At 45.3% G+C, this 12749-nt stretch overlaps 1 protein-coding gene across 1 annotated transcript in view; it reads right to left on the bottom strand.

The window, feature by feature from the left end:
* Positions 1–8945, bottom strand: part of LOC106644358 (LON peptidase N-terminal domain and RING finger protein 3) — a 39334-nt gene extending 30389 nt beyond the window's left edge. The window contains exon 1 of the mRNA XM_089598311.1: positions 7869–8945. Coding sequence (XP_089454437.1) covers positions 7869–8454 — 586 coding nt within the window. The 5' untranslated portion in view covers positions 8455–8945. The remainder of the gene's footprint in view (positions 1–7868) is intronic.
* Positions 8946–12749: the final 3804 nt, after the last annotated feature.

The raw sequence follows: 12749 nt of genomic DNA, 5'->3' as shown, positions 1-12749 counted from the left end.
TCCTTAAAATATCGAAATTCGCCTGAAAAAAAAAAATCCTTACGTTTTTATCTATTATCCATATGCAACAGGACTAATACGAGACAACTGTACAACAAAAAATATCACCAATGATCGCCAGTGGGACATATATTATGTGTGTGTTGCAGGTACGAGGTCCCCCGTTTATGTAAGTGCAATTTGAGCCAAGTCGTACGTATGTGTACCACGTATAAACGTAACATACATCGCCATAGTGTATTTATCTAATCTTGGAGCGAACGCGCGCGCGCGTTTAAGAGTAGCCTACTGTGTGTACCTATAGGTATATTACAACAACGCGCTTTTAACATAGTACCATATAGCCCCGCGATGTATGGTTTTGCCTCCGGTGGGTATAGGTGGGCCTTTTTGTGCGAGTGTGCGTATGGTTGCATCATTGACAACTATTGAACTATTTGCTGGCCTAATGAGATTAACTACGCCTCGATTGTTATGTTATGTGGGTACCACCAACTGTTATCTGTCATAAATTTTTTTTTTTTTTTTTTCACGTCTTTTTACATGTTTTTTTGTACGCAAACAGTCACTCATTGATCAGACGGTAGGTAAAATGGTCCCTTCATCCATTCTCTTTTTTTTTTACTCGGCGTTTTTGAATAATGAAGTCTGCAGATTGGAAACCGATGACTAATGCGTAGCTGAGTCGCCGGCGATGCGATTTTTTTACTCTGACTCATACTTCCTCTGCACACTCGCACTGTGACCTAGTTATTCGATCGAAATTTTGCGAGTGCTGTCCTTGTCAACCGCAGGACAGTGCGTTCTTTCAAATTAATCTTTCAAAAGTTTGTATGCAATTTTTGAAAACAAGAATTGGACAGTAGGAAAAATTGCTAGTGTTTGAAACTTCTTTTTTCAACTCAACGGGAATTGTCTAAAATTAAATCTTTTTCTTGAGATTGATCGACTTATAAGAACCACTGGATGAAAAATCGCGATCAATATAGCCGTTACGTAACTTGAAAATCAGTCAATTTGAAAGATATGGAGAGATTCGTATTTTAAAAAGGTGTAAAATGTTCAAGGAACTTTTCGTGAAACGAAGCTTGGAAAAAAGATGCTTGAAAATATTACCTAATTTTTAGACTGTCACATATGGTCTAAGATCGGAAAAACGAGATAACCCGAATGATAAAAAGATGTACAGTTACACCCCAGAAAGGGTGACTTTTGTAGATTCTCCACCTCCACCCCTCCACCTCTAAACAGCACGTACTTTTAAATAAATGGTTGAGTGTAAAGTTTACTTCCTTTTCGATTAATCGATGTTTTCGATGATTTTTTGATAGCTGGTTGAATTTTTATAGTTTACGTAAGTCTTGTTCTCTCATCATACGATCGGAGATTGCGTCCATGAATATTTCATTGATTCGTTTATTCATTTCATAACCACCATCTGTAATTCGCATATCAATCGAACATTGGACGATTTGAAAAAAAAAAAAAAAAAAAGAAAAAAAAAAGAGAGAATATGGTTCAATTATCATCACACTCGCACGTGTACTTGCGTTACGTAAAGGTCCACGGATTGACAATAGTTTGGATTCTAAATTCTGAATAAATTAGCCATTCATTAGAGACAAACATTTAAAAAAAACTTTTTTTTCCCTTTGGTACGAGTTCCTGATGCATCCATAATATTTTCAACCTATTTATCCGCACCTGAAAAACTCTCTCGTTCCTCGAAACAGTAGATGGGACGATAATGACGATGTTTACGAAGCGCAGCTCGCAACAGCTGCAAAACAATCATGCGCATGTAATATGCACGTCCTTCGTGTCGAGAATCGTTAAACGTTTTTATTTGTAGTTTATGTAATACACTCAACTGCTCAAGTTTCACGAATTGGAAAAAAAAACTTTTTTTTTTCGTGCGCTGCGCTGTTTTACCATTTTATTCGCGAAAAAATACCTCTGGATTGATATTTCGCTATGTATGACGATCCTCCCCGCGTATCTTTTCATGTCCACCTTGTGCCAATTAGGCGTGCCCAAGGGGAGACCACTAAAGCATCCCCCCACACTTCTGGTTCTTTGTCTCGCCTCGCAAATCTGCCGTTCCAGCAGACCCCAAAGATCGGTATCGGCAGTCTGGAACGATTTACGGTCTCGTACCTCGGAATTCCTCGAAAAATCCAACCGAACCACCTTCGTCACCCACTGACTAAGTGTTTGTTGGCCTGCACTAACAACAACACCGGGAGGAAAAAAAAAAAAAAAGAGTGAGTCGACAAAAAACATGGCAAAAAACACCCACGAAAACAAGAACGAGATCTGCCGACGCCTCGTAAATCCGAGCGCTTCTGTTGCCTCGATCTCCCAAGTGCATACTTATGACTTTGTTCCATATACACCGCATAGGCATGAGTATAATATAGGTATACAAGCAAAGCGTATACCGTTGCATATATGTATACACAAGAGAGTACGGGGAGAGAGAGAGAAAGACTTGGCGTGCGCTTTATATAAGAGGCTGGTTGGTATGTCCGTCTCCCCCGGCGCGGCAGACTGGCCGTGAACTTAGTGGCGTCCGAACGAACGCGCCGCAGCTGTCCTTTCCTCGCATGAGTGCGGGGTACATTATACTACTTACACGTCCCCGGTAAACGGGAGTGCATATATATGTATACCTACACGCAGTGCTGATCACTGTATGCATGTAACTATCGTAGTGCATGGGGAGGACAAGAAGAAAAAGGAAGTGGGATCCCCAACGGCGGAGGAAAAAAGTTTATCTCCTATACGTGCCTACGGCTGGTCGAGTGCGCTAGAGAGGGAACAATGGATCACCCGGAGAGCTGGTCCCTCTTTTTGTATACTTATATTTCTTCCCCCTTTTTTTTTTTTATTCCTTTTGCTCTCTCGCTTATCCCTCTCCTTCTTGGGAAACAGGTCCTTTCGCTCCGAGCGCCTTTCCGACGATTGCGGACTGCTGCAGTCCTAATTGTGCTTGTACTCTCAAAGGGAGCCATTGTCGATCATTTCTTTTTCTCGTCCGCTTTTGAGAAACGCTTTCGCATACGAGTTCCGTGCTTATACAGTCGAGAGTTTCCGAAGCGTCTTCGGGCCCTTGCGTAAGAGCCGTATATTCTCGAGCGATCTCTTGGGATTACGTACCGAGAGATCAATCGTTTTTCCACGTATAACATCCATCGAACTGGTAAATTTTGTTTTTCCCGGTTAAATTGCCTCCCCATCTGAAAAATGTACCAAAAAAGGTACACGGTTTTCACTAATCAGAAATGGGGAGAGAGAGAGAGAGATTGCACGCGCAAGGTGTTTTTTGGCGTGAAAACGTCAAACGCGCCGATTAGCCTTTTACTCTTCCTCCTGTCCGTCTCTCCTTGGCTGTAGCATTGTACAGTAGGTAGTTGGCCTGCACCGCGGCTATTAATAGCCCCGCGATGATCGCCAGGTGGTTATCCGCACGATCTCATACGGCGATCTACCGGCCGCGTGCATCGACCTATCGCGCGCGCTCCGACTACTACGTACACACGTGTGGTGTGTATACGCGGGGAGGTTTCGCTCGCGTTTTCCCGTCGAAGAAGAAAATCGACGCGAAGATTGCCCTTGAGTCCATGAATTAACACTCGAGAGCTTCAACAATTGGAAAAATCTTTTTTCTTTTTTTTTTACGTTTAACAAACGAGCAGGCCAACAGGGGGGGGGGGATAGTTTTTTTCGACTCCTTTCTTTAAAACGCAAACACAAAGCTAACAACAAAAATAACAAATTTCGCAGTTTGCTTTTGTGCCCTGGCTAAGTATAAGTATATACACTCTGCAGACAAAACAATCCCGACATTCCTCATCAAGTTTTCCCTCAACAAAGTGCTTGCATTTTCTGGAGCCAACGTTTGCCAGTGGTTTAAAAACATACCTCAAATTACTACTCCCTTTCGTACCCAAAAATTGATGAAAAAACATAAGAGAAAAACCATACAATATCTAGTAGTGTGAAGTTTATTTCAAAATCCTTTGTTTCAAGAAACCTTAATGAACGAGAATTAAAAAAGAAAAAAGAAAAAAAGAGTCACGTCCCGCGTCATCATCGTAAGTCTCTCGTTCATTCACGATGTGCATCCATCAAATCACACTCGCGTCCTCCGACATACCAATACGACAGGCCATCAGCAGCTGCACCGCCAACAGCCGACAAAGAAAGAGAGAACAAAAAAAGCTCTCTCTCTCTCGTCCCAAGGAAGCAGCAGAGGAAGAAAGAAAGATCTTTGTGTTTGTGTGTATCGCCTATGCAGCGCGTATATATATGCGTTCGCGCGATCATCCGAGAGAGCGCCTCGTCGCAACACCTGACCTTGGGACTTTTAGCGGGAGAGGAGTTCGACGACCTCTCTCCCCAGCCGGGCAAGGTCGCCCTCCACCGCTCGCGCTGCAGCGAATCGTGCATTCCTCGATATTATTACGGGCTTTTCTCTAAAAGTTTCTCTCTAAATGCATTTGTCATCATATTGTCATTAGTTTTTAATGCAGTGGTTTTTTCATGAAAAAACAGGTGGTCACGCTCTCTGACGATGCTACGATTACCCGGGAGTTCAAGGGTACACTGGCCTTTTTTTTTTATTTTTCGAGATCGCAGAGAGTCGTAAAAACATCAATGACGACTCGAGCTTCATTCCTCGATAACAATGAAAAACACAACAACTCGCCAATTGTTAAATTACTGATGCTCCCGCGTGCGAATGAAATGTGTTAAAATTGCATCGCAAGTGTCTGACACACGAATACATGTGTATACGAATGTGCGAACAATGAGGAGAATAATAAAAGACGCCAAGGCGAGCGAGAGAGGAGTATGTATATAATATGCCGCGTAAACGGCAGTAAATAACACCACGAGTGGCGGGCTGTCAAAACGTCGTTCGACAACAAAACAGAGAGAGGGAGAGACGTCTCTCGTGCGGGGAGAGTAGCCAAAATCGATGTCAAGATCGGCTCGAAGAAAGAAAGAAATAGAGGCGGGAAGGAGAGCATGTATGCGCACCGGGAGCAATTTTCTCCCTGCGGTGGGGCACGATTTCGATGTCTGGGAATCCAGACAAAGGAGTTTCGAGGGCACGGGAGGAGAGGTCGTCAGCCGGACGTTTGATTAAAGCATTGCAGGGAGAGGAGGTCTTTCTTCCCTGTGGAATAATTAGTGGCTCGGGGCTTTTGCAGGCTAAAGCGGGTACGATTTATTCGGCGATGGCCGACGCAATGGCTCGCGAGTGTTGGATTTGCCACTGATTGAGATGGCTTTTTTGGGGACAGTAGGAGATTTATTTATGCTTTTACAAATAAAAATCAAAGTTTTTTGCAAGTCCATACGTTTTTTTACTTACAAATAATGTTGACAAAGCTTACGACTTTGAAGTTCTTACTGGTAGGGACATTTTTCACTCGAAACGAGCCGAGGAATTTGTATAAAGTTTGTTCCGCGGTTCCACACCAACGAGCGTCATGTATTAGTAGAAAAAAATTTTTTTTTGCGTAATCGCTCACACGAGTATCTGAAATGTGGTGCCACGTGGATGTTATTTTAATTGGTTTGTCCGCGTGTGGGTATAACAATGCGCGATTTTCTATTTTGACGCGATGATAAGAGCCGAGAAGAATGACAAGGTCGTGGACACGATTGTACGTGTGAGGCAGAAAAATTAAATTTGAAATACGACGTATGAGCAACAACTGCAGAGTTTATTTACCCCGAGTGCGCGCCAAGGTTGCCGGCGAGAAAGTCGGATATGCGCTCGTTTTGTTATTTTTTCTTCGTTTTTTTTTTTTTTTTTTTTTTATTTAAACAATCGTGGACGCTCGTGCAACGAGAAAAACACGTCGTTTTCTTCGTAAAGATTCGGAGACTCGGGGATGACTCGAAGCGACGTCTCTCTTTCAGATAAGATACAAATTAGCGTTTACAACACGGTGTACTACGCTGCAGCCGCGTCTCTTGTAAACAAAATCGTTCAACACTGTTCCCGTGCGAAAATAATAAAAACAACGACGATCGGAGCAGATACCCGCTTTTTTTCTCTTTGCTCATCCGATCCTCCTTGAACCCTGAATTATCTTTCAATGTCAGATACACACGAAAATAATATCACGTTTGCTTTTACGCGCAAAAATACGAGATTAAAATTAAAAGACAAAAAAAAAGTACACACAAACAAACAATGTCAACGCGTAAACCGGCAAAGTTTTCGGTACGATCGTAGGCCCTCGCAATGTTTAATACCCCTCGCACAACCAACCTGTAAACAAATGAAAAAAAAAAAAAAAAAAAAAAAAGCATTAAAAATTCCCTTTTTCCTTATCGGACCGTCACGAGCTACTAGCTTCCGATAAAGAGCTTGTATCTCCCGTCTCACAGCACCAATGCCCGCGTCCCGAATCTTCTCTCGGATACAGTTTTTTATACACTCGCGGATGTCAACGCCGTCCCACTATACGCGTGACTCATCACCCGCATTACCCTACACGCTGCACGCGAGCTGTACATACATATACGTCATACATGACACATATTAGCAAGAGCAAAGAGAAATTTGTTAAGCTCTGCCTTAGACGCGCCTCCGAGAGCAAATTTCCTGCTGCTTAGCTGACCAACTGGCTAAGAAGGAGGAAAAACATATTTGCGTAATTTTTTCTTTCATTTTCGCGTACTCGGGTGATCTTTGAATTGGCGTTGAAACGACGGTTCGTTAATATCCGTACCGAGCTTGCGCTCCGAGCTAAGCTTTTACGTAACGCGCAATACCCACACGAGGGACCTCTGGTGTTTTGCATACACCGCATCGTATACGGAGGGACGATGATTGCGATTGATGAAACAATTGACTCGTCGTTGTACTCCAATTTATAAATAAACCACGGGTATATCGCTTCCCGATAACAGAGCTTTCAATTATATAACGGAAACACGGGCACAACCGACTATCTGCCATGTGTATGCTCCACGCGTATATATATATATATGTATATTTATACACACAGGACTGATTTTCTATACTTATTTGCTTGAATTGCCGTACAGTGTCACAAAATTTTCTCTGCCGATATCACAACTGTAATTGTACACGATTCATCCGAGAGAGACGCGAGTCTATTTTGTACATGTATATGTGTATATATCATATAACGCACGCGAGCGGCGTCTCCCGTGTATTTGTCTGGCAGCTCTCGTCTTTACGTAATTTTTTAACACGTCGAAACATTGTGTAACCTGTTTGATGATGAAGAAGAAGAAAAAAATAGAACTTTGTTATATAAAAAACGAAGTTAGAGGTTACTCGGCGATTACACCCAATCTCCCCCCACCCGTACATACATGCACGTTGTAATATTAGCCGATGACGTCTATTGTTGAAGATCCCCCACCCTATAGCCCTCGTGTGTTACATGGATTGGCGCGCGATTTGCTCCTGACGAGGTGATTCACGGGTTGAAATTTCGTACACCAACTCGATTAATGGGACAGAAAAACCCCGGGAGCTCATCGTGTGCGTTTAAACGACGCCGACGATTCATTCGTTGCGTAACCTTCGCGAGGTGAGCTCCGAACGAATCGCTTGCGGCTCATGATTTCATAAAAACGCATCTCGCGTTGAAAAGCTCTCCAAGTCGCATCGAGTTGTTCCGTATATAGGTGGGATCGAGCGATCATCACAATCAATCGCCGTCCATGCATTCGCCAAATATATTCTTCGCCTCTCGTTAGGGGGAAAAAAAACAACAAAAAGTTTCCTCCCCGTTATACGCAATAATCGTTGTTTGGTTTATGTGTAGCTCCCGGACCCAAAGAAGCTGCAAAGGGAAGGAAAAACTTACCGAGCTGTACCGCCAGATCGTATCTCTCGAGGGCCTGGCCGAGGTGTCCCTTCTTGAGCATAGCGTCGGCCTCGTGCCTCGCTCCGCTGGCCTCCGTCTCTGCCGGCCACCACTTCTCCGCGAGCCTCTGCACGAGCACGTTCGTCTCTAGCCTGGCTTCGCGCCTCTGGCCGCACAGCTTGCAACTCGGCGCCTCGAGGACACAGGCCCGGCAAAAGGTGTGACCGCAGTCGAGGCTCACCGGCTGGTACAGCGCGCCCTCGCACTCCGGACAGGCGAACGAGGCCCCAAGTTCCGCACCACCCCGCCACGACTGTCTCCTGTCGCTCGCCGTCGACAGCCCGAGCTCCTCGAGCAGCGCGTTCACCAGGTGCCGGAGCTTGTCGGTCGGCACGTTACCACCCAGGGCCAAGCAACGCGAGTACACGTCCACGGACTCGCGCAGCCGGCCGCACCGCGCCAACGACTCCCCGTACCCGAACAACACCTCGAAGCTCGGGCTCTGCTGTTTCATGCACCTCTCGTACATTTCAACGGCCAGCCGGTAATTGCGCGAGGCAAACGCCTCCTTTGCCGTGTCCGTCATCCTCCCTGCCCCCGCAAAAGTGTGTTGTCCCCCGTCCGCACCTTTACACCGAGGTTCCTTCAAAATCCGCCCCGTAGAATCCACTGCCGGGTGCCACTGTGCACTTGAAGCCTCTACACATGTCTGCGGCCCATACGGGGGGTGAGCTCGATCAGCCCCGAGACTGGTATCGTGCCACCACCACCCCGTAACTGTCGATGCAAACTCACGAATCACCGGATCACTCGTGCAACGAAGCCGGCGGTTGTGTTTCCTGACCACCGACAACAAAAACACTGGCCGACCGTAGCCGGGGGTGAACTACTTGCGCCAGGTGGGTTATCCCCGTCCGTGGGCCACCCCTCGACAGGAGCAACGACGTAGGAATCAAAACAAAACAAAAAAGCACAAAAACGGCCGATTGGTACATGTGCTTTCGGCGACCCTCGCTTCGACGCGCCTACATGTATAATATATACAGAGGCGCGGGACAATGGGACGGTCGTATACGCGCGCCGGTCGAGCTTCTAGCCAAGACTGTCTCTGCTTTCGCGCGCACCGGCTCCGATGCTCGTGGCGGTGGTGGTGGTGGTTGTGCGCGCGGCTTCGATCGACGCGCCGCGACTCGGACGGAGCCGGGAGATGCCCGCCTGCGACGACGGCTATGTAACCTTCTGCGCTTGTATATACATATATACGTACACATACAATACACTCGCCTCTCGGTTTTGGTTGAATAAGATACTCGGCAGCTGCCACTGGGATGTTGTGTGCGTGCTGGTTGGACGTAACGGGGGATTACGGAGCCGAGGTAAGCGGGGGTATATGTATATATATTCTTTTCTCCCTTTTTATATAAACACAAGCTCGGACGGAGATGTTAGAAAGAGGATGGCTGTATAGGAGGGTGTTACGCGCTATTGCGCAAGGGACGCCTCGTTTTGTTTATTACTCGTGTGCCCTGATGGGCTATACGAGCACTCGTTGTTGCACGTGGATTGCAGCTGCTTGTGAGGTAGTCCCTTTTGTTTCTTCCCCCGAGGTGGTACATGGAACAGCGACAAAAGTCACCCCCTCGAATGTTCAGCCTCGCTCGGATGGGCTCACGTATCTTGGCAAACATTTTTTGAGGAGATGGTACCAGAGAGCTATACGTTCGAACCACGCCGTAGGATGTGCCGTGTGGGGAGAAGCACGTTGTATGCGATCGATCGAGTGCTGCCGGGTGAACAGTGCCAGCAGGTCACGGACCGGGGACACTTTAGGGTGGGGGAGGGTGCAGTTGTTATCGCAAGCCGTCACCACATACACGCTATATGGTGGACGCAGTGGCAAATGTTGACGTTGTACCCTGTTGCAACGCGCAAATTACATAGTCGCCGTTATGGCGATTACAGGTCATCTCTCCCTTTTTTCTTCCTCTTCGCCCGACGTTACGTGTATATCGAGGGCCATTGCCGCCAATGGGGGCGAGCGCGTCACCAGAGTCATGCGCGCGGATATCCCAGAAAATCAGTTGTCCGCGACCACTGTGGCTCCTCGCGAGGGGGAAAGGAGCGCGAACGAGGATAACTACGCTCTGGCACCGGTGCACGCATGAGCAGAGGGACGGCGCGTGCGCGCGTCACGAGGGGGTGGCTTTTTGCGCGTGGGCTCGAGGTTCGCGCGCCAGGTACGTGTATATATACAATCGACGCGGACCAGCTGAGCTGGATTGGGTGCCGTTCTCCTATCGCTGAAATTCACGACTTGTTTACTGCAACCCGTGTGTTGTAATATATACCTAGGCTACCCCTTTAGCACTCGCTCATATACGCGCCTGGTGTACTCGTGTATATACATTACCTGGTTTTTTTTCTTTGACTGGGGTGCTTTGTCTTTGTAAGGACATGCGGACATTGTGAAAAAGGGATTTTGGACAAAGCTTAGACAACAAAAAAAACAAAAAAAAAAACAAAAAAACAAAAGGGACAAGAGAAACATCGGTACAGCTGAAAAGAAAAAAAACCTTGACGAAACTCGACAAAGATATGGTTATACGGGGTTTACTTATCGAATTCGCGTCCAGTTAAAAGTCAATTTCCAATGTAAAGGGGGCCCGAGTTATCGGAGCAAACACGAGGTAATTAGTGCGCTCGAGAAATTTTACTTTGAAATTCGAGCGAGCCGACGGTGTACTCTAGCCCGAGCGCGTCAAGTATATAAACGCTCGCACAGTGTCAAAAGCACGGCTTAGCCGGTGGGTGGTGGTGGCGTCTAAACGCCAACGTCGTTAATTATGACGGACCCCGAGTCCGTCGCTCCTCGTAAATATAGCCTGATTTATTATACAAGGAGGAGCAGCTCGGGCTCGTCTATAGCACTTACGTGTACACTTACAGCGTTGCTCCGTGGATTGGGAAACATTTTGGAACTTCTCCGTGACGTTACATCTCCGATAATTTGCGGCTTGTCTTATGTGTACACGGTGTACCCACCCACAGCGTTTATGAGCAAGACCGTGCATTGTTCCGCTCGTGTGCCAGTGTTTTTTTTTTTTTTTTTTCTTGTACCTTTGCGAAACAATTTACTACCCATTCAGTGCTGAAAAATTGCGTAAGGGTACTTTTATGATGTTCCCGTTATTAGACTTCCACACCGAGTGAATCTTCTAGTCCCATACAGAGTAGATTTTGTATTTGTAAAAAAAATAGCTTGTGTTGAGAAAAAATGGCACTAGTTTCTTGTGGAAATTTTGAATGGATGTGCCATTAGTTATAGTTTGCTTATCAATAACCAATTATCAGTGGACATTTTTTACACCAAGTAAAAGTATTAAAGATCACCTTTCCCTCTCGTGCGACTTATCTTATCACCGGTTGTTGTTTCAGCGATGCATGAGCGATCCTCGAGGAATATATATATATATATATATATATTATATAAAAGTCAGTGATAACAGTCATACATCATATAATAGAATGTCATGTGAGCAACTAATCCTACTTTCTTTTGTTACCTTTAAAAAAAAAAAAAATATATATATATAACAAAGTTTCCTATCGACGCTTGGTGATAAATAATTCTGTTTTTTTTTGCCGTACGACCAGTACAGATGGATGGATTCATCAAGTTTTGTCTTTTAGGATTATTTTGTTGCAGATGCAATAGGAAATTATTTTTTCGATGGTATAATTCACTCGAATAAAATAACACAAACACCAGAAATTTCACATGTTTTCAGAGTTTTGATACATCAGTTAAAAAAACGAACTCAATTACCGTGAAGTACTATTTTTTGGAAGTAAAAGCCGATAGCCTTTTGTTTACCACGAACGACAAAATAATCGACCGAAAAAAAAGAAAAAAAAAAAAAAAAAAAAGTCGAGTTGATGCATCGTATGACCTTTCCCGTGCGTGTTTACGCCCGTGCGAATCGTTCATTGACTGCACGCACATTTACATACACACACCCACACTGCAGAGCTTGCAAAGAGCCCCGCTTGTGTTTGCTCGCTGCAGATACCAAGTATCAATTTTCAATATTTTATTGACGCATCGCGGCGCCTTACGTAATTTCAAACGCTGCGGCGTCTGCGTATTTGCGTTTCGCGTGAACTGCAATTGTATAGATATAACAATGAAAAAAAAAAAAAAAAAAAAAAAAAAAAAAAAAAAAAAAAACAACAACCACTCTGCTGCTAATTGAGACGTGGTTTTTCGATACCAAGTGCTAATCGTAGAGTAAAATATACTAAACACCTCTTCCAATAACCACAAGTGCCGATTTTACGCCGAAACGACGCTCCGATCGGCGAGCCTTAATCTTCGACTTTGTCCGCATTTATATACATACAAGGGCTTACGTAAGCTGTTTGCGGTGTAGTATACGCGCGTACGTATAAACATATGTATACAAGTAACGTGCGAGTGTCGCGCGACGCGAGGAGAGTCACCTTTGCTGCCGATCATGAAACAAATTGTTAATCATCGAAACACCGGTTACGTAAACCCACAACGACGCGCGAAAACAAAGTCGCTACTCGGAGGTTCTACATAGTTCTCTGCGTAATGTATATACCCATAAGCGAAGCTCAAGATTCAGCGCATTTTCGGTATATTCTATACCGATCTAGAGCCAGTGCTCTTCGGCTGTCGATACGTGTGTTACTCACCGCCGGGGATGTACACTGCGCGATGTTCTCCGTCTGAATCATCCGTGCTCGTGGATTATGGTTACGCGATTTTCCGCAGTAATTTGTGTTACGTGGGCATACGATGATTTTTCCACAAAATTCCCTCGTCATCGATCCATCGAACGGTATCCGGTTTAGAGA

This window comes from Copidosoma floridanum, unplaced genomic scaffold, assembly GCF_036245765.1.
Source record: "Copidosoma floridanum isolate Cflo_tuat_1 unplaced genomic scaffold, Cflo_Japanese_pri ptg000001l, whole genome shotgun sequence".
Lineage (NCBI taxonomy): Eukaryota > Metazoa > Arthropoda > Insecta > Hymenoptera > Encyrtidae > Copidosoma > Copidosoma floridanum.
This window is presented reverse-complemented; position numbering and strand designations above follow the sequence as displayed.